Here is a 24,368-nt window from a genome sequence, read left to right on the forward strand (position 1 = left end):
CATTATAAAGCAACTTTTACTTGTTTGTGATGGATTTTATCTCATATGCTAGGGTAGAATGCGTATGATGGTACTTAAATTTATGTTGCAAAAGTTCCATTTTAAGCCCCTGTGTCAGTGTTAAAAATAGTTTATAAAAGGAATTTCAAATAGTAGAAACACTTCTGCCAGGGCTGGGAGGTGAATGTTAGCCCACTGAGGCAGCGGGATTTCCACTCATGGAAAATGGAGTAAGATTGACAGGACTTGAATTTCATAGCAGGTAGAAAGCAGAATAGGACCGTAAAAGCTGGAGGAATGGAAAGGACAGAAGAAGGGAAGGAATTAACTGAACAGCTGATTGAAGCTGTCAAATGAATTAGCTGGGTATTTGCCAAGGCCATTCTCCAAGTTGGGGAAGTTGGGATCTCTCTTCTGGGACTATAGAAAAGGAGATAAGTATCCCATCCTGAATATATGGGCTTGAGTCCTGGCCTTGCGGGCAGCTGGAAAATTCTTTGTGATGCCACAGTAAAGCAAGCACAACATTGATGAAAACAGAGAAAAATGGATTCATGCTGGGGAAGCTGTAAGCACTATTTATGGAGCAATGGGGAGTTACTGGCAGCTGCAGGGAGTATGGAGCAGAAGCCATGCTACTTAACTGAAATGAATGCTCACAGTGGACCATTGGATCAGCAGGGGTGAGATCAATAGTACTCCTAGTTTTCCAAGTGGTTGCCTGCTTGCAACAGCAGGGAGCAGGAGTGACATTACTCAAGTCTTTGGGTGCATCTTGTTACTTTTCTCTGAATGAAGAGATCTGCATCAGAATCCTGGACTCGGTGAACAAGCTAGTCAACAGTTAGCTCCGCTTTGAGACAAGGTTCGTTAGCTAGTACACTCGCTATTTCTAACAATTAATATTTTATTCTGAGAGTGTTAAATGAGGATGTAAAATTTTGTTGCCTAAAATGTGGTATGTTAATCCACGTCTGTTTTCCAAATGTGGGATTCATGTCACCTAAATTTCACCATCTAGTCTAAAATAGTCTGGAATTCTTTATTAGTCAGTGGCGCGAGAAAAGCACCTGCAGAGGACAAATCCTCTTAGATGGTGACAAATAACTAAAAGCAAAATAAAGAGACTGCTGCTAGAGTACAGCATCAGTCTGTGTATTATCAGTGTCAACTGTGTTTGGAGACCATCTGGAGAGAGACTATAGCCCAGTTTAACACGGACTGCTATAGCCATATCTGCTAATATATGCCCCCAAAAAAACCCCGTTGAATATGGTGTTTTCCAAATGGAAGGAGTTTGGCCTGTTGGCCATGACAGTGGTGGCCAATAGTTCCTTTGGATATGCAGAAATAGTCTTGTGTAGAGAGCCTCAAGCCTACAAATGTGTGCAGTTTGGTCCTAATTCAGCAAAGCACTGTACCATGTACCTACCTTTAAATTTCAATCATGTTAACAGTCCTGTAAGTCAGTGGAACCACTGATCTGCTCAAACATCAGCCTGTGTTTATGTTTTACAGGATCAGGTCCATGTACTCAGCAGAACCAAGTTCCTACCCATCAACCTGTTGCTTTATTTTGTCAAAGGACTTGGTAGCCACAAGATCTGTCTCCTAACTACTGCTCTAAGATATACTATAATATTTATTTCTTTTTTCCATGTGAATTATTTATTTTCCATCTTTGGTGCCTTTGATATAAGCATGGGTGTCCTATTTGATGTAATTTCTTTTGCTTCTGGTTTAGGTGTCATTGCTTGCTAGTGAACATCACTTACATCTGGATATTATTTCTGTTTCTTATTCCACTTTTTTCATCAAAAAAAACTCTCTATGTCCTTCATATGTGTGTTTGAAACAGCTTTTTCTTAATATTATAGAATCATAGAATCATTTAGGTTGGAAAAGACCTTTAAGATCATAAAGTCCAACCATAAACCTAACACTGCCAAGTCCACCACTAAACCATGTCCCTAAGCACCACTTCTACGCATCTTTTAAATGCCTCCAGGGATGGTGACTCTACCTCTTCCCTGGGCAGCCTGTTCCAATGCTTGACAATCCTTTTCCTAGTATTTTTCCTAATATCCAATCTAAACCTCCCCTGGCACAACCTTAGAGTTACAGGATTGTAACTTTAGTTACAGGATCTGCTTCCACCGTTGCCTTGCTGTGTTCATTTTTATCTGTGAAAACTTTACACAAGCTTGCTGCTGCAGACAAACAAAATACAGCTGAGTCAAATTTACCAGAGGGGAAAGCAGAATGATCATCTGCCATGTTAGCCCTGTGAACTGTAGCACTCACAGCCTGGGTACATCACAGGGCAGTGGCCTGCCTGGAGATTGCCCCCTCCTACTAGGCTGGGCAGGGTGGGATTTCTTCTCACTGATCTTGAAGCAGAGCCACCTTCTAAAAGAAAACACACAGTTCTTGGGCCAAAGAAGAGACAGCAAAGTGTGCCAGTGAGGAGAGTGTAGTCATGGGAGAGGGAGAGACTTGAGTTCTGGTTCCTGCTCCATGGATTGTTTATACACTTAATTTAGTATAAAAAGATAATATACAGTCCAGGGAACAGGATCCTTTAAATCTCAGACTTTCTTCCTCCTGGTGAGTTTTCTTATCACTGAGCAGAGATCTCAGGTCCTTTGTTTACCAGCTGGTAATTATTCACTATGCAACCAAAGCGGAGGAACTCAGCAGGAGGCACAGGGAGTCCCACTGACACTGTTCCAGACTTGTCTTTATTCTGGTGAATTGTGTCCTCTCTGAGAAGGTAGGAGAGGTGCTTTTGAACTGTGTTTTGTAATAAGCATTACACAGGTATCCTCAGATGGATATTCCACATTTGGTTAAGTGCTATAACTACCAGGCAGTTGTTTGAAAGTGCACATACTTCAACATGCTTTATCATGAAAGTGGGAGAAGGCTTGTGTTTTGTGCTAAACTTGATTTGACAGTTTTTGCTAGCACATTTGAGTCCACCTGCTTTACCTGTGATGTTTTTCATGTTTGGGTTTTTTGTTTTGTTTTTTTTTTTTTGATTGGGACAAATCACCAGTGCTGCTGTGGTGCTAATACCTCCATTCTCCTTCATTCTTTCTGGTCTATGCATTCTCCCTGCCTCAGACACCCAAGCAAACACAGCTCTGCTAGTCAGTGCCTCAGTGGCTGTGTTCGGCCCCTCTGCCTCCTGGGAACCCCTCAGACCTACACAGTTCAGTTCCTGCTTTAGCCTCCCCACTGGCCTCCCTCAGGATCACACTCCAGTTTCAGCTATCTGGTTATATCAAGATGTTTGGTGTTTCTTACAACTGCCTTAAATAGATAGCAATTATATCTTACAATTGCAAAATGTGCTTAACCTCAATCATTGCAGCGCATTTCAAACTCTAAAAAATTATTCTGTTTCTAGAAAACAGACATACTTTTAAATGCTTGTGTGAGCAAGGCATTTTCCGATTGTTTTGTTATTTTCTGTACTGCATTTAAGGGCACTGACATCTTGACACTCCATGACAGAAGTTTACACACACACACAGACAAAAGCATGCAGGCACACACACACACAGACACACGCACACAAAGGTCTGTAGAACAGATTTTAAAGTTTCTGTGTGCAATAAATAACAAAGTCCGAGTTGAAAGGGCCCAGAGTGAAAGCTGAGCTCCCAAATGAATTAGACTAAAAAAGATAACACCCTGAGGCATCTGTATGTCTCAGCATTTAAATTATATCCCTTGAAATACCAGTTTGGACTTGGTGCCACGAAATGGTTGAAGAACTTTTTCATGAATATACCCAATAGAAGACCAATCTGTTGAAATGAAATGTGTCTCTAATCATTTGGTATAAACATAACATGTTTTTATTTTATTATGTAACCTTGAATTATCTTGGTCTTTTAATGAGGATTTTGGATTGTTGCTAATGCTTTACAGTTTCATGGATTTATATTGTCTTGGTGTTACGCTATGGGGAGAATATGCACTAGAATTTAACTTTGCACTTAATTAAATGGATAAAATTATTTCAAGATTCTTTAAAAAACATTTTCTTTTTTTTTTTTTTTAAGGCTGTGTCTTGTTTGTACAGATATTCCATTCAAATTGCTATAGTGGTGAAAAAACTTATTTCACTTTCTGAGTCGTTTGACAATTCCTGTATTACTTTCCTTCTTGAATTATAGGCTATATTTTGTTTCCTTTTTAGGATTAGTGATTACATGGATCTGACTCCTGTAGATATCGTAGGAAAGAGATGTTACCACTTCATTCATGCTGAAGATGTGGAAGGCATCAGACATAGTCACTTAGACTGTAAGTACTTCCATTTTTGTCAAAATAATCTGGTACAACACTTGATTGTTCCTGAACTATTATTTATATTCCACAACTCGGATCTTCATCTTGCACCTGCTTTTTTTGTCATAGGGTTTCACAGAGGGTGGCTCAAATATAATTTCTGTATGATTTATTTTCAAGTATTTTATAGACATATAAGATTGTTCACATATGTGAAAATAAAAAATTATATTTGTCTTACCAGTGTTTCCAGCAGCTGTTCATTTACACGTGCTGTGCATTATTTTACTCCTTCAAAGAGATATTGCTTAAGTGAGAAACTCCCTCCCTAACACAGAAATGATCTCCTCTCTTTGTTTTTTATTTCTGAGTCATAACATGGAGGTCAAAAACTGCATCATATTTGGAATTTCACCAGGTTTTTCAATACAGAACTGAGCTACAGCGTTACCAGTGTTTTAACCAGCCCGTGTATTAACATCTAAATGGCCCCCATCCTTATAGCAACTGGGTCTCTGTTATTTGCACACAGGTAGTATCTGATCAGGATAAGGATAACAGAAGTACAAAAATGTTACAAGAGACAAACCTTACGAGAGAGCGTGTGCATATGTCTGTATACGGGGGAAGGGAGGTTCAGCTTGATTCCTTGTAATTAAACTCTGTATTCTTCTTATTAAAAGCCATAGGGCCTAATTCTTTTCTTGTTGAGATCTGTTGACTTCAGTGACGGTGCTCCTGATTTACCCTGGTGCGAAAAGAGACAGGCCCATAATCTCTAATTTATCTGTGCCTGCAGTGAAGCCAGATAATTCTTTGGAAGTTTCAGTGACTGACTGCATTTATGATTGGCTTGTGCGTTTTTCTAAATGTAACAGACTATCTGCAAACTGCCTCTTAAAGTCAGAGTCCCAGATTTTAATAACTCTGCTCCCCCTGCACCATGTCCTGCTAGCATTGCCTAATAAAAGGGCAGCAACCCAAATACAGCCACAGTTAATTAACTTTTACAAAACCATATGTCTACAATAGAAGACAATATAAATCTTCAGCCTGAAAGTACCTTGCTTGATCTGCAAGAGAAGATAGGAGGATAACTACAGCTGGAAAGCAGGAGAACAGGGACAGCTTCTATGATAATATATGGCAGCCAACAACAGTATCAAGCTCTGTAAAGCTTTCAAATAGTCCCTGAAGTTTCTAGAAGGTAAAATGCATTTGGCATAAGAAGGTCAGGTTAGATACATTTCAGTGGAAAAAAATTAAATCAACTATCCAAAATGATAAACAAAGTGATTTTGCATCATTTACATTTTGAGTGTTTAATATCCAGAATATGTCAGTTGCTCAGAAATGAAGGAAGAAATTCAGAAACTTACTTGATGCTCTTGAAACTGGAAGTCAAAAATGACAAGTTGCACTTCCACTGCACTATCTGACCGAGGAAATAAAAGATATTTATGACTCAGATTTAACATACCACCTGGCAGAGATGAACATCCCCTTTGAAAAAGACCTTAATCTTCTGAATGACCACTTCTCTCTATTTCATAGAATATGCTTTATGAAACATTCATCTTAAGAAAACTTACAGACCTATGCAGACAGTGTGAGTGCAGTATGGTCCAGTGTATAAGCACTGGACTAGGACTCAGGAGACCCTGGAGACAGGAATGACTTCTAGAAAATCACTTCACCTTACTATGTTCCAGCTCTCACTGTATGTCCAATTTAGCTGACTGGATTGCAAATTTTATAAACACAGGGACTTTCTCCTGTTACCAGCATCCTGCACAGTGAGGTTCCAAACTTGATTGTGTGGCTATAGCATAATTATTCTTGCTAGGCTAATTTTTTTTCAATAGATGAGGCTGGTTATATGTTTTATCTGTTGTTCTCCTGGCTTGTAGGAACAAGATGTTCATAGAATCATTCATGTTGGAAGGGACTCTGAGACATCATCTAGTCCCACCTCATGCTCAAAACGGGATCAACACTGATTCAAAGCAAATTGTGTGGCACTTTTTCTAGTTGATCTTGAAAACCTTCAAGGTCAGACTTTCCACAGCTTCTCTGGGTGGCCTGTTCCAGCTATCCTTAATAAGGCCTTAATTACCCTTACGGTGATTTTTTTTTTTCCCCCCTTCTATCCAGTTGGAATTTCCCTGTTTAGGGTTGTGCAGCTCATGGTTCCATCTTTGCAGTAAACTCCTCGCAGGTATGCTGTTAGGTCCCCCTGAAGCCATCTGTTCTTCAGGTTGAACAAGCCTGGTCTCACAGCCTTTCCTCACAGGGCAAGTACTCTAGCCCCCTACTGTCTTGACAGACCTCTGCTAAGCTCACTGAAGTTTATCAATATATTTCCTGTGCTAGGAGCCTCAAATTAGATTGCAGATGCAATCTAAAGAGTGATGAGTGAAGGGGAATAATGGCTTCCTGTAATCTACTGGCTATACGCTTTTTAGTACAGCCCATAGAGCACACTGCTGCTTCATGCTTAGCATACTGTCCACCAGGATCCCCAGGTCCTTTTCTGCAAAAGCAACAACCCAGCCAGTGACTCCTCAGCCTGTCCTATTGCAGGGAATCAGTCCATCCCAGATACAGGACTTTGCATTTGTCTTTTCATATTCAAACTCATGCTCTGGATGAAAGATCTTCAAGTCTAATTTAGACCTGGGAATAGCTCAGGAAGTATACCTGCCCATTGTAAGTCCTGCAGAAGCTGAAGTGGTTCATATCTTTGCCTGGAGAGATGCTAGCATTTGGGAAAAAAAAGCACCTTTGTAGAAAAAAAACAAGAGAAAGAATTTGCAGAACCCCAAAACATTTCATAGCAACTTGTCCATCCTAGAAAATCAAGTTTGAACCAAACTAGAAAGAGAAAATCCTCCTGGTTTAGTTAAAATAAAATTAGAGCTAAAATTCAGGAACTTTCAGACACTGACTGCAGAAGGTAAAGCCCAGCAGAACTGCAATTCCCCAAAATGAACAATACAGGAGATTTGCCAGTACAACATAGGAAATAATTGCTTGAGATTACAATGGAAAAAAAGAAAGCAATATTTTGAAGAGGATCTGGACACTAAAGTAATGGTTAGAAAGCCTTATTGAAAAGTAGAAGCAGGACTTCAGAAAGGAGAAAACTGAAGAGGTTGTGTTTGATGGAGGACTGCAGAATGCAGCTAAAAATCTTGATTGATTTTTACAGGAGAGAAAATAATTTTTAAAGATTAAAACAAGAAGAATCCCAAATTGCAATGGTAGATCTAAGGATGAAAAGAAACATAAATAAAACTGCTACTCTGCTTATTCAGTGACAACATATCAGAAAAAAATGGAAAAAGTAAGACCAGTACATCCTGCCTTCTTATCCAGGTTATTCAAAGACATCAAAGAGGAAAACAAGCAAAGAAGAAAATGTTGCACAAAATCACATAGAAAAAAATCAAGAGGGCTGTTGATGGCTTCAGATCATAGCAGCCCATTAGAAACTTTGAAAAACAGGCCTTGTTAACGCTATCTCAGATAAAAGAAGACAAAAGCAGTTCCAGGAATGTGACCATAACAAGTAGAATGTTGAAGAAGGTCTGCAGGACTATAGCAGTGACAACAGTCTTTTGTAAGAGAACTGCTGCCCTAATGAAAGGTCAGTTACAGTCAATGGAAAAGCTTTCATTGGCTTCAATGGATATGGGGATTATGGCCTAAAAAAGCAAATTTATATGAACTAAAATTCTGACCCCACCGAAGTAAACAGCACAAATTCCATTAGGTTCAGTGGGGTCAAGATTTCTACTTAGAGATTTATGTTAGTTATAGCCTGATGCCCTTGTGGATTAATAAAACAACATTGATGCTCTAACTCTACATATACCTGCATTTTTTCCAACACAATAATACATAGTGGTAATCCCGCAAGTTATTGAAGCATCATTTTTTTTCAAACAGAGATAAAAAGTTTAAGGATATTGTTTCTATCTTGTTTCATTCAAGCTTTCAATGGTCATGCTTTTTCAAAATCTCCCAGCCAATTGTTTGGTGTTACAATTCTACCTTACTAACCTGTTACCCATTTTATAGTGCTTCATGGTTTCAGAAGTCTGGCAAACTTCTCATTTATTCATCTTTGCTGTGTTTGTTGAACAAATTGCTGGTAGAATCCTGACAGATATCACTTATCATAAATCAAGTCTCTCTCACAGAGATTATAGTTAAAATGTTCTCTAGTCTAACAGCCTGTACACCATCCAGCATCATGGCTCAGCTGTTGGCTCCACTGATAGCTAAGCTGGAACAACTGGCTAAGCTGCAACAACTTGTGTTTGAATCCGAGCCCTCAAAAATTGCAGGCCTAGCTGTACCCTGGCTCAGATACTGTCCCTCATCCTAGCTTTGTGTAACAGAGCTCTTCATTAGGATATGTGGCATGAAAGAGTTGAAGTTGAATGTTTTACGTTTCATAGTTATACATCTAGAACTAACACCCTAGAAAGACCCCTCATGCCCTCAGTTCTTTACCACTTGTAAGAATGGGGAAGGTGAACGGATCCTCTCTTTTACTTACCTCTGCATAGAAAGGGCTGAACTGCATGATAAGCATAGGGCAGTTCATACACGTTCACCAAGACATGAGTCCCTGCATGTGTAGAGCTGCCCTTGTTCCAATGACAAGAAAATATCCCTGATTTTAAAGCTAGCAGGATGCATTTTATGTTAAATCAATATCAGAAATCGAGCAGATTAATAAATTTACTGTTATATCAGGTCTTGGTGCTGTGTGTAGAGCTCAGCAAGGGCAATTGACACTCGCTGCTCTCTGGAGTACAATGCTGTGCGTATGTGTTTCCCTTTGGTTGACACTGTTATCATACAGAGGTCTATAACATCCCTTTTTGATTTAAGTACATTTCTTGCTAAGAATGAATTGATGTCATATGCTGTAGAAGTATACATCGTCCATTTAATTGAAAAAAATTAATGATCTTCATTGAACATCAAGTACTTGATGTTACTGTTCAATGAAGATCATTAAGAAAGCAACAAGGAAGGATAAAGGTCAAGACCGCTGAAGGCAACCATGAATATACTCTTGGACAAATACAGGACAATGTGGCACCATTTGAAAATTAATATATTGCTTGTAAGAACACTGTCATGAGTATATATTAGTATATTATACGTGCTTTTTCATTTTGGAATCCTAATTGAGGTCTAAATTCAGAAACCTAACACTGACAAAAAAGATACTTCTTGTCCTCTGCTATTGCTTAGAAAATATCATCCTGTTTCTTCAGGATTTGATTTACAGCTATAAGAAATACAATTCCTCAGGAACAGTGAGACAGGGCAGTTCATTTCCCATAAAGCAAAGGTCTCTGATGAGTATGTTTGGTAGCACTCCCTCTGATCTACTTTATCTGGTTTCCAGTGGTTAGAATAATCCAGTCTTTCTGAAAATAAACTATTCCACATTCACCTTCTTCATGGCTCCTCTATTTTTCAAGGGATATTACCCCCTCAGTTTGCTTTTAAATCAGTTATATATTCATGATTTCTTTTATGTATGTTCAGTAGAAAAACTCTATTGCTGTACAAAATATTGCTTAGTGGTTTAGCCTACCAGCTGTAGTTGAACTAACCCTTTTAACTTATGCACATCGGTTATAATTTTTTATTCTCTTAATAACCTCAAACACATGAAAAACAAATAGAATGAGTTGATAATTTCTAACAGTAAAATACACTTCACATATTTTGCTATCATGCTGTGGAATAACTCTGCAATGTCAAGTAGCACACAATTAGTAAAACTGTAGGGGGAAAAAAAGAAGTGTTTTGATCCTGAGGAATTTTTATCCTAATCAGATCGAAATTTCAATGCTCGTGTAGTGCTTAATATCTTCAATCACCAAAAAAATCAAACTGATTCCAATGTCAGTTTTTGCATTATGGGACTGGAATAAAATGCTAAAATATACAAATGAATCTCATGTTTGTACAAGTTTATTATCATCACTAAAAAGCAAGATTGATTCTAAATTAGGCTGATAGAATGTCTGATGTTTAGCTAATTCTTAAACCAAGCCCGCCTAGCATCCTGGTGACAGTCTAGTGTATCTTGTTTTAAAGTATTGCAGAAGTGTTGGTCTGACCACCTGCACAGTCTTCCTCTCTGTCCATACTATGGACCAGCAAAGATTTCTATGTCAGAGACTGGCATGCTTATGTCCTTTGGAGTGGAAACAGTGATGATACAGCAGGGTGAGGGAACAGGAGATAAGAAACTAGAAGAAACAGAAGCATATAAAGAAAACATTTGATTGATTCATACAAGGGAAAAAAGGACCAAGGACTTTGGTTTTAGCCCATGCCTAGTGTTTGTTTTTCAGACCTAATGAATCTTAAGAGATATGCACCTAACCAAGAGTGTGTATGTTTTGTGTCTTTTAGCCATGCTCTGAAATCCTGCAGATGTTATGTTTGCTCCTGCAAGTGCTTCTTTGGGTTATGAGAGGTGCTGGTCTGTCTAGCTTAATTTCTTTGTCTGCTCTCTGACCAAAGCCGATTACTTTAGAAGAAGGGGAAAAACACTCTGCAATATGCAATTATGTACACCTTGCACCCTCATTTTCTCTGTAATACGCTATTAAGTCATGGTTCGTTCATTCCTTGAAAGATGAAAATTTATACCATGGTTTACATTTCTGTTTGTGAAGGATGGTTGTTGCTATTGTAATATTTGGTATAATTATCCATATAAATATTCAGATATTTTAAATCCTGATAAATTTCTGACCTTCATGATCTTTTGTGGCTAAGGTGTTCACATGCAAGTTGTGTGCTTTTGAATAAATGTCTTCTGTATGTACAGTATGTAATAGAGTTTACCAGAAGCATCAGATCTTTTGGATAGCAAACAAACCAGAAAACTCTACAAAGCTAAACCTTCAGACTATTTAAAGCATTAACTACTGAACCTAATTGCAGAGTTTTGCCTTCTGTAGCTTAGCAATATGCAGTTATTTTGCAAGATGCCTCAGATATAGTTGGCATCAATAAGCTTTTAACTTAATTCCTGGTGCTATTTCATCTTCAAATTAAATCTAATGCAATACTGATTAGTATATTCCCATTTCAGTTTGTACTCTCTCCATTGTAAGTCTTCCATAGCTCATAGTCAGTTGAAATTTACACCTAAACTCTTCTCCTATTTTGACATTAAAAATGCATGTGGTGCCAGCTATTGTAAGTATAGCTACTGCATTAAGGGGCTTTAGAGTGAAGGTTGAGCTCTGATTTCTGCTGGGAACCTCGGGTTCCCAGTTACTCCCTTAATAATTGTCTTTATTTTTTTTTAAATCTCTTTGTGCTTGAAATTTGCAACCTCAAAGATGAATTTATACTTTGATATCGTTCTTGTGATAGATTGCAGTAGCACATGATAACTTGCAAACCCATGGGAATAAAAGGTTTTACTGTGCACTTCCAGCAGCTTCACCTTCACTCTGTCCACTGAACTGTTTCTGTGGTGAGTTTTGCTACATAATGTAAATGTATGCCATTTTAAAAATTAATGGAAAAAGTACTTCATCCACATATCTTTTTACCTTCGTTGCTGAGGTTTGCTCCAACATCACAGAGACCAAAAGTGTTCATCACCTTATAGTCTAAGTCAGAAACAGTATTGCTCCATTGAAAATCGAAGGACAGATTAAGGATTTTGTTTGTAGCTTACTAGGCTGTGAAATACTCTATTTCATATACTTCACTATGTGAAGGTATGAAGAAACTGTCGCAGATCTTTCCAGAGTTTTAGAAACACATTAGTGCTACTGGGTTTTTTTCTCTTCTTGTTATTTTTCAAAGGTCTGGACAGTTGACCTTGTGTCTCGGAGGGAGACAGTTTTCAAAACCAGAAGGATATGAAAATGGTATCGGTAAAATGTGTAGCATATATCAGATCTGTGACAATGTGGCAATAAGTCTTATTAGCACTCATTTGAAAGAACCTGCATAAATCACCTGTGGCTTTGCCATCCATGAGTGATGTGGCCAGTGGTGGATCAATGTTGGTTTTGATGTCTGATAACTTATAAAGTGAATGGGCTGGTGTCTGGGATTTTGGCTCAGTGGGCTTTTGGGAATGCCCTGCCAAACCTTTGTACCCAATGTCCACAGATTGCTAGGTATTGATTCTGAGATCATAAGATGCTTGCTTTTTCAGTTATTTTTATTTTACAAGGGATTTTTTTTGGTTGGTGCTAAGCTATCTTTTTAAGGCTTGTGGCGAAAGGTGGAAAGTTTTGGTTTGTTTCCTTTTCTTTTCTTTTTACAAGTCATCTGGTATAAAGGGACAATATGCTTTAAAACTGTCTAATGTAGTTTACTGACAAATATAAGATGATGATGAATCTATGTGGTGGTTAGAAGGGTGTTTGAACATTCAGTTGTGCCATGCCACCATGACACTGTGCTGTGAATCCCTTTCCTCTAGAGATGAGGCTGAAAAAACTACTCATTTCACACAGTCTAAGTACCCAAACAGGAACGCTTATCCCAGAAATGAAAGCATGTTTAAAGGGACCTTGTCCCCTGAAATAGACCATCTTTATCCCATGAAATTCAAAAAGAAAATTAATGTTGCTGCCAGTCTGCTTCTGTGAAACTTCTATCTCTGTTCCTGTTTGTAGGAGATATAGTTGTGTATAGTGTGCTGATACATTTGGTATGGAAAGGGTTATGTTCTGAAGTTTTAATCTTACATAGGTTGTCATATGATGGACATTAATATTAGTGGCGAGATGGAGGACAGATTTAAGTTTCTTGAGCAAGCAGGGCCAAATTTCTCCTCTGATGTTGCATTTTAGCAACTGAGGGCAAAATTTGGATCTGGAATTTCATTTTCCCCTCCAGTTTGAACAGAGAGAGTTCATTAATGATAATGGAAGTTCTGTCTGAAGTTGGTGTTCAAAGCGGGCTTGCGTTTCTAAATGACCGTTTCAATATTAGCAGAAGGAAATCACTTTATGGCAGGATTGAAGTTTCAAAAGTCATGGGGAGACAGACAAATCATGAGGGAAAGGAAAAATTAAGAAAGAGAGAAGAAAACCTAGAGAATCCTAGGTAGAGAAATCTACTGTTCATTTTTCAATCCAGTCTATCATTAAATAAACTTATTTAGTTAGTTTATTTACATAATTTTTATCTATAAAAACAACAGAAAAGCTTTCTGGTATGCATGCTGTAAGCTTCCATGGAAGAGTGTATATAGTGATACATTGAATTATATGTTATAATTCTGTCATTACATTTGATCAATATCTACATAATGTTTTAAAATAAACATCCTACCTAGTGTTATATATTCTTGTTAATAGTTACTGTTAAGCATAATTATAAAATTATAATTTTAAATGATGGACCATGAGCAAATGGTATGTTATAACCACCATGAAAGGGAGAGGGGAAGAAAAGTGTCTCTGTTGTTCAAGAAGGAGATGATGATTTGTGCTTAGTGCTGGGAAATATTTTCTTTCTGGTTTTGCTGGGTTTTAATAAATTTGTACTGCTACTGTGAACTGTCATCATGTAAACTGACAGCATAAGGTTGATTTTAAACAAAACATCTTCCTGGTCCTTATCTGAGATAATTTGGAATTAAATGAAGACAGAATCTCTAGCAGAGGCTAGGAATATTCAGAGGGCTGGAGTACCACTATCCTGGGATTAGGATAGATTACAAAAATCCATCAATGATTTCCAAACTGTTTGCACTATTTAGAGTTAACGTTTTTTCCCTAACTGGACGTGTAGCATGCAAGACTTTTCTGACTGTATTTGGCAAGTGATGACCTTGAGCTACAAACTTCGTTCCTAATATGAATCCACATTTTTTTAACAGTTTGACTCAAACCATTTTTAACATTTATTTTTCTGCAAACTGAGGCAGAAAAAGTATTGCTTAGTTTTTAAAGGTTCTTAAGCTTTCCAGTTTTTCTAAATGGTTGATTAAGTTTTGGCATTTTTTTCCTGCAAGGTTGTTGATACTTATTTTTGCCTAATTTGTCAGGTACTTATGTATGTAACATCCTTACACTGGAAGATTAAACAGTGTTCCATATTGCAGAAGTAAGCAATGAATCAATTGCCACACTTAGCATTTTTAGAGTGACGGTATATGCTTAAAAGAATTATCCCAGGTAGATGAAGAAGTAAGGTGGGAGTTTGGATACCAGTGAGGTACAGTTTTCTCTCATGAATCTGATCTACTACTTCCTGCTTGACTTTGGAAAAGATGAATTTATTTTTAGAAGCCAGGATTAGTACTGTCTAATATTCGTATCATGACAGCAACCAAGTCTCAGTCAGTGTTACTGACACAATATACTGCATTCTACCCAAACCTAAAAAACATGTTCTCTGTCCAGCAGTCAGGGCTTTCTCCTGACATATGGTGTGAATAAAATGCAGCTTTCTAAAGCCTTACAGAACCAATATTGTTCTAAACAGTTATCATCTTTCTATTTTTGTTAAGAGATCTCTGTTGAGATACAGTAAGTCACACAGGGCTGGTAAGCAACTGTCTGCAATGAGGGAAGGCAGAGCAATGTGACCCATGGGGACTTCTGTGATGGGGAGGTGGCATTCTTCCCCAGGCAATCTCCTGTGGAGGCCACACTTTTGACCTGGTGGGTAAAGAACGCATTTGCACACTGTCCTGGCTTACATCCCCTCCTCCTCACCCCAGCCCATGTAGTAGGTCTGAAATCAGTGTGTTCATGGACAATTGTATAGATGGCACACATTTGCTCACCGAATGTCTACAAGTCTCCCATCATCTAGCTCGTAATTCTGTTTAAGTAACAAACAGAATTTAACATAGCTAAATATTGCTCAGTACTTTTTTTCATTGCTAAAATCCAATTTGTGGATACCTACTATTTAAAACATCTAACTCGCTAATTGCAAAATCTATAGAAAAGCCCTTACAACATCAAAGGCTCACTTGATCCTCAGAGCTGTTATAAATGAAAAACTGTTTCTGTTACAAGCAAATAAGGCACTTAATGCACTCTTTCTGGCTGTGATGCTATTTTTCCTGTGGGTTTTGAAAATGACCTTCCTGTAAGCATCAAGGACTGTAACTTTTCAGATAAAGAAACTTGTTCTTGTTTTAAGTCTATGCCAGGTTCATTCCCCTATAGCCCACAGTTTTCAAAAGCAGAAGAAAAAGTAATCCAGAATTAAAAAAATAAAAAACCCTCTGTTTCCAGAACGAAGTTACCCTGTCAGCTTGCCTTGGGCCTGAGGTGGAGAAGTGGAGATTAAAGAGTCAGTATTCCTTTTCATGTTTCATCTGCCAGTTTTGTGAATGTAGAGAGTACTTGTGGCTGCAGCTAAGTATCCGACTATGGTATTAAGTATGGCATTTTCATCCTCATGCAGTAAATTAAAAATATTCTTATAAGTTTATCAGAAGGGGAATTCAGTGTCAATACTACCCAGTCATTGATAAAGGTATTTCAAGGAGAAGGGTGAATAGCACAGCAGATGTAACCTCAATATTTTCAGCAATTATAAAGAGCCTCTTTGTGAAGCTGTGTGAATATGTAAGATGATCTCATCATTTCCTATTTACTCAATACTTACCTGAATACGCAATATAGTGTAGCTTTTAAATGCATATGCACATGAGTAAAATGTCCTTTTGTAAGAGACTTTGCTAAAAGACTGCTTTTGATACACAATTTCTTCATCTCCTCTTCAAACTGAATTAAGCTACTTCCTTCTTTTAAAACACAACTCACTATTTAGAAGCTTTGGCTTTGATTTCTCAGAACAGCCTTACAGGAAGAAACTATGTTCTTTTTCTTTTTGTAACCGTATTTCTGAAGACAAACTTGTACTCATTTATTTTGATTTTCTAACAGAAATAGGTTCCTGCAAAGAACACTGACTGTTTCTTCTTCTCCCCCCTCCTTCACTCCGCTGCTACAAGAATATTGCTGTGCGCAAAGCTACTAAGGAAAACTGAAATCCCTCTGTTGGGAACTGTGTACATAGCAGTATATTCATACTTTGAGAAATAAGTGAGATTTTTTTTTTTTTTTACTTTTTAGCATGACATACTGTGCATTTGTGGCGTGCTAACCCCCAAATTCAAATTGAGTAACTAGGTAACCTTTCAGCAAATTTTAGTCAAGTTTAACATCCACCATTTTAGGGAATATATCTGTGCAGCTAATGTAAAGGTCATCAGTTTTGAAACATTAACCTCAGTTATTCCCTTTGATTAACGGGATTTTATATATATGTGTATATATGTAATTATATAACTCAATCCTGCATAATCCCGTGTAACTTCAGTCACACGAGCTATCCCACTGATGTGGTCACAAGTCTCACCTTCCCCCATACTGCATTGTCTGCCAGACTGGGTACTCCATGTATAATACAAATAGAAATTTTACTCTTTGCATTTCTCAGTGTACAAAAATACAAAGCTGAGCCCTGATTCTCAGTCTGAATAAGTTCAGGATGTGGTCCACATGGCATTACTTTTTCAGAAGTTTATGCTAATCTGAAATGAGTGGTTTGTTGCTAGTAACAAAACGTAACTTCACAAGCAGAGCTTAGGGTGAACTAATTCTTTACTTTCATTTCTTCTCAAAATTATTAACTTTCTTAATGGACTCCCTGTACCTGCAAACTGAAGATCCTCCAAATGAAACTAGACTTTACTCACTAACGTTACTTTATCAATAAACCAGATAGATTTCCCTTCCTGATGTGTCCTTCTAGTTGCTTGTTTTCTCAAAATTCTCATCTAAGTTTCAGCTTGGCAATGCCAACAGTTAAAAAATACCATAAATTAGAAAACATTTCAATTTTTTTTCTTTCTTTCTCTTTCATCTTTGAGGTCTCTTCCAACCATTAAAAAAAAAAAACAACCAACCTCTTCCCAAGATACAGTATGAGCTTTCAGAACTGGCTTCGAGATGCCTAGTGCACTCTCAAAGGATGTAAGAACCAGATTTAGCAGCACGGCACAGCTGGCCTGCCAGAGTATCTCTTTACAGAAAGAATATTTATATTGAATTGTGGGACTTCCTTCAGAGCGTGGTCCACAAATCTCTCATATGAAACATGCTTTAGACAGATGCAGGAAGGAAAATCCTCTGTATGTGGTAATATATCTGAGCTGGCCAAATAGAGAGTGGGAATTTACAGTTAGGTGAGCTTCATGGAAACCTCATTTTCAAGACACTATTTCAGATATTCTTTGGATGTATGGTGAGTTGGGAGCCTGAACTCTCACTGTAGATGGTTTGTATGCAACTCTGATGCACTGAATTATCTTTCTTGAAAAAGCAAGCACCTTTTCCCTCAGAGGTGACTTACAAAGTTTTCATTTCCCCCTTTTTTCCATAGTTCTGAAATGAATGCTCTGTTCAGCTCATGACATAGACTTTTCCAGTGGTGCAACAACCAATATAAAAAGTACTGAAGGAGGAAGGACTTGTCTAGGATGAAACGGACTGAAAGAGCTGGAGAATCTGGGTCCTCGTAGCTGTTACTATGCAAAATTGCAGTATGCTCTTCAGTCACTGGCTGGTGACTCACCTGGTACCTTGACTTTTAAATGTGCATGTGGGCAGTTGTGAGGATTCATCCTTTGGTATTTGTATAGCATGGTAAACTCCTCAGATAAAAACTATTATAAAGAAGACAACAGTATAATTAGGGGATACAAGCGCAGATAGATTTTGCTAGTTTCTGCACACACCTGTGGGTGTTCAGGTTTCTGGAAAGGAAACAATATCACTCCAGACTTCCAGCCATATCAGTTTTACTGTCAGCTGTAAGCAGGGTATTTTGAATGTCCTATTTTACTGAAATAGAAATGTCTACCGTAATCAAAAATTACAGCAGTACTTTTCTTCCCTTATTCTTCATAACTGATAAAGTTGGGCTAATTTATGTGAGATTGTTTTCTAAAGTGGCATACAACATTTGTTTGACAGAAATGCTGGGTAGTCAGTTGTTCATATTTTATCTTTATTCTGCTGTATAATGAGGTTTTGAAGCCAATGAGTTGTCATAGCAGAATATTTAGAGATTGGAATACAAAATTAAGAATTTAGGGAAACTATGGATCTCTGCTAGAAACAAACCTAGTTAACTAGAAGTTGCTGAAAAACAGCAGGACCCAGATCGCAAATATTTGTTCACATTACAGCTGAACTTGGCTTGCACTTTACATTCACTTTACATTGCACTTTTCTACATTCATTTTTTTATTCAGTAGTTGAAAAATTGGAGTAGGGATTGGGGGAGCCCTCTAAGGTAAGAAAGCATCTGTGTTTGTGTGGCTACCTTTGTAAATATCTTTTCCTGTAGGTATCTATTGTACACGGATTGAGATATAGATACATTCATATGTATAATTAGGGGTATAGACATTTGGTTAACTTGAAAGCTCCAAAGTGTCATTTGTCACATTTATGGTAGGAACTTTAACTGCCTTAAATACTTATTCTTTTCCAAAGTGACTTTTTTCTTTTCCCTCTACAAAAAAAAAATGAAAATGTACTTCATGAAACTATTGTATATGAAGCACTTATTAGCCGTAATTAAATGGACAATATGAATTTACTACGTCTTTAGGACTCTGGCTTGTTCTGGTTTAGAGCAAGATGATTAATGCAAATACATATTACTTGAGATAACCATTTAGCAGCTAATTTAGCCAAATTTATTACAGCAGTTAGAGGTTTTTCATTTCAGCAGACGGAGACAAGGACATGACAAAAGCAGGCGGTGTGCGTGAAGGCACAGTGCCCTCTAGTGGACAAAGCGGTGTGGGATTCGTGAGCAATGCGGGGAGGAAGGGCTCCAGCAGCAACGGCACCCAGGTTTTCTATAGTTTAGGTTTCTTTAAAGCCATGCTGCTCCCTTCCACTGAAAGGTTTGCATTTCGTCCCCTTCTCCTGACACTGAAGCATCAGATACGAACCAAATCCCTTTCAACTTGGCCATATTTTGGCTGAAGTATTACTTTAAACATCTGGATTTTTAAGCCTTCTCGCTTCGAGCATTCAGTAACACCGTTTCACATTACTGATTGCTTTTACTTGTTTCTCTGTTTCCTAGCATATTTCAAACATCGGAGAGAGCTGTCACTCTTGACTCTAACCAAGCCATTCTGTGCCTCCCTTAGGCCTCTTCCTCAGTCTGTTGGTGGATTTACTTTGCTCTGGTAGAAAGTAAATTCTCCCAGGACTTTCCCCCCACTGACCGGTGGAGATTTGGTTCGTCTGAGAACTGTAAATTCTGTTTGACAAGATCAAAGAAACAGATGTATAAGTTCAGTGGTTGATATCGCCTGCAATAAGGAGAAATGATCAAAGCAGCAGGGGTAGAGTATCTTCCCAAACCTTTCAAATATCCAGAATCTCAAAGAGGTCTACCTAGGAGCTATGAATAAATCACATATAAATTTGCTTCTTTTTTTTCCTTTTCTTTTTTTACAGTTTGACATTGAGTGCATTGAATATGTCCACACAGCAATAAGTATTCTGTGAACCAGAGAGATTTGTACTTCTTTTTACTTTTCTTCTTCCACTAGAGTTCCCCCCAAAAAACAGATTAAAGTTGTACTTTAAAAACTTGTAAAACGTGCAGCTAGTTAGACTGAACTTTGGATCCTGTTTGTCATCTCACTGGCATGTTGCATTAAACCTAAAGGAAGCCAAGTATCTTCTGCTTATACTTGTGGCATGTTGTACAATGAAGATCATTTTACCACAGCTCTAACATGCATTATATCTTGCTTCTGTTTTGTTTCTGTTTTTTTGCCAGTGCTGAATAAGGGTCAATGTGTAACAAAGTATTACCGCTGGATGCAGAAGAATGGAGGTTATATCTGGATACAGTCTAGTGCAACCATAGCTGTCAATGCCAAGAACGCAAGTGAGAAGAATATCATCTGGGTCAATTACCTGCTTAGGTAGGTCTTCCAGTCACTTCTCTCAACTGCTGTCTCTGTTGCTTGTCTGTGTTGATGAGAGTTTTAGGGAAAAAAACAATTGCTGGAGAAAGTTAAGGAGAACTTTTCATATAGTTTACCTCAGAAACAGTGCCATTTGGTTATATTTATTGAGTCATCTTTCATATCTCGGTACACTGGAATATTCTTGAGTTATTATGCTGCCTTACAAACCCACCACCATTTTATTGCATGCGTCCACTCCCCTGAAATCTACTCAACCTGAGTTCAGAGGTAAAAATGATCCACATCAACTTTCAGTATTTCTGTTATAAAATCTGGTGTGACGTGTTGGGCACTGGTTCATTCGGTTATTGAAAATGCATGGAAGCAAATTTCTGGAATGCTACAAAAAGCTCTCTCCAAAAGGTGTTTGTCAGTTCACTCCAGAGAAAGGAATTTTCTTAGGAGAAAAGCCTTGAACTAATATGTTGTTCCTGTAACCATCAGACGGTATTCAAATGAAAAATGCAAAATAGGATTTAAAAAAAAAAAAGTAGCAATTAAAACTATTTTAAGCTATTAGAACAGTATTATAACAGTAATATCTTGAATGAAAAGCTCTTCCCTGAGAAATTCTGTTTTACCAAAGCCCAAGTATTTTTAAAGGACTAGTTTCTGAGCTCAAGGGAAGACCAACAGTCACTGAAAGACAGTGAATTATAAACCTGACCTTTCTCATCTGAAAATACCTTTCAACACATTCTGTTTTGTGAATATGTTCAATAAGATTGGGGGATTTCCTGTTTCATTCCAGAGCAGAACAAACAAACAAATAAAATTTGAAACCTTGAGATTGTCATGAAATGCAATTGTCATTTTCTGGCCTGTTCTCTTTTTAAGTTGCTTGTCATGGTTTGTTACATTCCCTTTGATGCCATGAGAGTTCAAAGTGATGTCTAGGGGTTAGACTGTGACTTACTGTGCCAAGTCTAGCAAGCCCTGAAGAGACTGTGTCTGCCTAAACTTGCACATTGAAATACTTTTGATTCCCCTTTTGGGGAAAAGAAGGAAGCAACCCCTGGGAGGATAGCATTGGGGGATACTGTGGGAAACCTTCCACAGCAGTGGAGTGTTTATTGGGCTTGCATGTTTCTGTCCTGCTATGGTTGAGCATGGCCATTTCTGAATCTATCCTCACCCTGCTACTTTTTTGTCTCTTTTTGCAAGAGCAAGGCAGAATGCAGCATTTCAAGAGGTCAGCTTAAGCCTGCCAATTGTGAACTGGAAGTACAGCTTCACTGCTCCAGTCCTAACAGGGCTTCAAAATGCCCAGAAATATGCTCATATTCTAGCTGGGAAAGCGGTCCGTAAGAATTATGAACAGTTTCCTCTGTCCCCTTGCTGCTTTCCAGACAATCGGTGAACCTCCTCCACAAACATCCCACAAAATTATTTTCTCTACCAACAGAATATATCTAACAAAAAAAAGAAAAGCAGTGTGGTCTTCTCCAAGTCTCCTCCCTAAACTTGATTTTTCTGTTGCATTCCCTTCACTGGTCTGTTAGAAAAAGATTAACTTCTCCACTGAATTTGTATTTTTAATTTAGATTTCTCCTAGTACTAGAATCCACGAAAGATCTAAGTGTCCAGATAGTAGACCAAGGCATAATTAGGTCTACTCTTAGCAGGAGTACTGGTCTGTATACGTTTCCATGCATTAGAAAGTACGATTCAGCTGTCTGTAAAAGGATAGACTAATTATAGTGACAGGGAGGATTAATGCTGTTCTTGTTCTAGCAACTTGTTATTCACAGTGTGAAAGCCCTCAGACATCTTTTGCTTGGAGGGGGCAAATTTGGGAACTGCCCTGGGATGCAACAGAATAAAGTCACTTTGTCCGGACAAAACCATAAAGATGATAATCGTAAGAATGGCATTTCAATGTGAACTGCGTGTACTCTGAATTTTCACAGTACACTGTAATAGGCTGAATATGGGCACACTGTCATTCTGATAGTGTGTCAGTCACCCCCAGTGCTGCCTCGTATTGTTCTACACAGGACTGCAGATTTTCTGCTCTATCACCGGGCTGGAATTTGAACTGCATAGAAACGCTCACCTATTCAAAAATGATTGAAGACTTTGTTTATTTTCAACATTCCTATGCCACTTATGTCTAGCTGTGTCTCTTCCCCTGCCTTTGCAAGGACTTGGGAAAGGAACACATTTTAAAAGGTACAAACCAATAAAAAGCATAGGGTTGGGGGTTTGGGTGTTTTTTCAATTTCTCTGGTAGTGTAGCTTTTTTACATTTCAGTCATGTTCATTGCTAACAAGTCACAGGTGAGCACCACATGAGCAGATGAAGATATGATTATAATGGGTGTGTTGACAGTTCTTTATCCCTAACATATGCATCTTAACATGCACATGTGCATCTGTCATATATTTAGAGTGGTTGCTTTTGGTTTCTTGGTGATGTGGATGCATGTGTGCAGTGTTTAAAAAAAGCAAGACCTTTTTAATCTATTTTTTGGCCAAATTCTTTTGTACAGTGGTCATTTTCTCTAGCCCTAACTGAGCACGTTCTTACTAATTTATGTATGGTCTGCTTGATTGAAGTGTAGAAAACAGGAACATTGAGAAAAACAGGTATTGAAAGGGCTCTGGCAAGGTTGATAGAGAGCATTGCTACAGAGATAAGTCTAATAGACATTGCCAGTGGGAGAGAAACAGATTGGAAAAGTTAAAAACACCTTCTCTGTCCTTCCAGGCACAGTAATGGGATCGAAATCGAGATATTTTGTTGTTGGATGATTACACAGTGTGGCTTTACTGTTAGATATCACGCAAGCCATGGTGTCCCACTTCAGTAAGAATGCTTTCATAGCTCTAAAACTTCACTAGAATCAAACAAGTTTTAGTACCTGGTCAATATAAGTATTTGACAGCAGTATTAAAATAAACCTTCATAAAATCCCTACTGTGAAGCTCTGAGGAGCCGAAAATGTATGTTTCTGTGTTTGCTCTGCTATTCTTCCTATTTATGTTCTTTGTTCCTGAACTTTGATATGAAAAGAGGCAAAAAACATGAAACTGCAAATCATCAAATTGTGTTCATATTTGCTGCCTCCTTTTCAGCAACCCAGAGTACAAGGACACTCCAATGGATATTGCACAACTTCCTCATCTGCCAGAGAAAACCTCAGAATCCTCAGAGACTTCTGACTCTGAATCGGACTCAAAGGACAACTCAGGTAATGCACAGGGTGTGCTTTTACGCCCACAAAAGGTTCATATGATGAGAGCCACGTGGTTGGCTTTCCAGTTGCTTTTCATTCTCAAGGATTGTTCCGTTATAACAACAACAAAATTCCTGTACAATTTTATTGAAAAACACTAGCAAAACCTTTTAATGACTTCAGCATTTCCACAGTATCTCCATTTCCTCAGTATTTCTCTTCACTCTGTGCATGCATCCTTGCCTGCATTGCACTGAACTAAATATTTCATTTCCCAGCTAAACTTCATGAACAGGTATTGTTCCTTGTGCAAAGGACCTGGGATTGTAACTGTTGAATATAATTCTAGTTCTTATCTTTCCAGAGTAGGCACATATTCTGAAGATAAGTCTTTACTGTCAGTCTTTATGACCCTTTTTCCTGTATAAATACATTTTTGAAGAATCTCACTAGGGGGCAGTGAAGATTGCAAAATTTGAGGGGTTTCTTGGGTTAAAATAATTACATTTTATTAGAAGATATGGGTTCAAGCACTTGTTTCTAAGCCCTTTCAGTCTGAGACATCAGTTGTTTTTTAAAAGCTAAATGTACTTGTCAAACTTAATGTGTAAAGTAGTCCTACAGATGATCCAGTGCACAGATGGTTCACACATTCCCCGTTTTAAAAGTGGTTACCTAGGCACAGGTACAGATCATCTGTCTTTGAAAGGAGCATGGTTTCCTGTGGCCCAAGAACTAAGGATGTTACTCTGCTGTAGTATGCAATACATATATATAATTTTTCTCTCATGTCTATGATAACAACCAAAAAAAATCTGGAGAAAATGGAT

The 24,368-nt window shown here is 38.0% G+C and overlaps 1 protein-coding gene across 1 annotated transcript in view; it reads left to right on the forward strand.

The window, feature by feature from the left end:
* Nucleotides 1-24,368, forward strand: part of NPAS3 (neuronal PAS domain protein 3) — a 59,539-nt gene that overhangs the window by 28,957 nt on the left and 6,214 nt on the right. Inside the window, exons 3-5 of the mRNA XM_009708213.1 lie at nucleotides 4,211-4,317; nucleotides 20,167-20,314; nucleotides 23,438-23,553. Of these exons, the coding sequence (XP_009706515.1) occupies nucleotides 4,211-4,317; nucleotides 20,167-20,314; nucleotides 23,438-23,553 (371 nt within the window). The remainder of the gene's footprint in view (nucleotides 1-4,210; nucleotides 4,318-20,166; nucleotides 20,315-23,437; nucleotides 23,554-24,368) is intronic.

The sequence above is a fragment of the Cariama cristata genome, unplaced genomic scaffold (assembly GCF_000690535.1).
Source record: "Cariama cristata isolate BGI_N322 unplaced genomic scaffold, ASM69053v1 scaffold3329, whole genome shotgun sequence".
In the NCBI taxonomy this organism is placed as follows: Eukaryota; Metazoa; Chordata; class Aves; order Cariamiformes; family Cariamidae; genus Cariama; species Cariama cristata.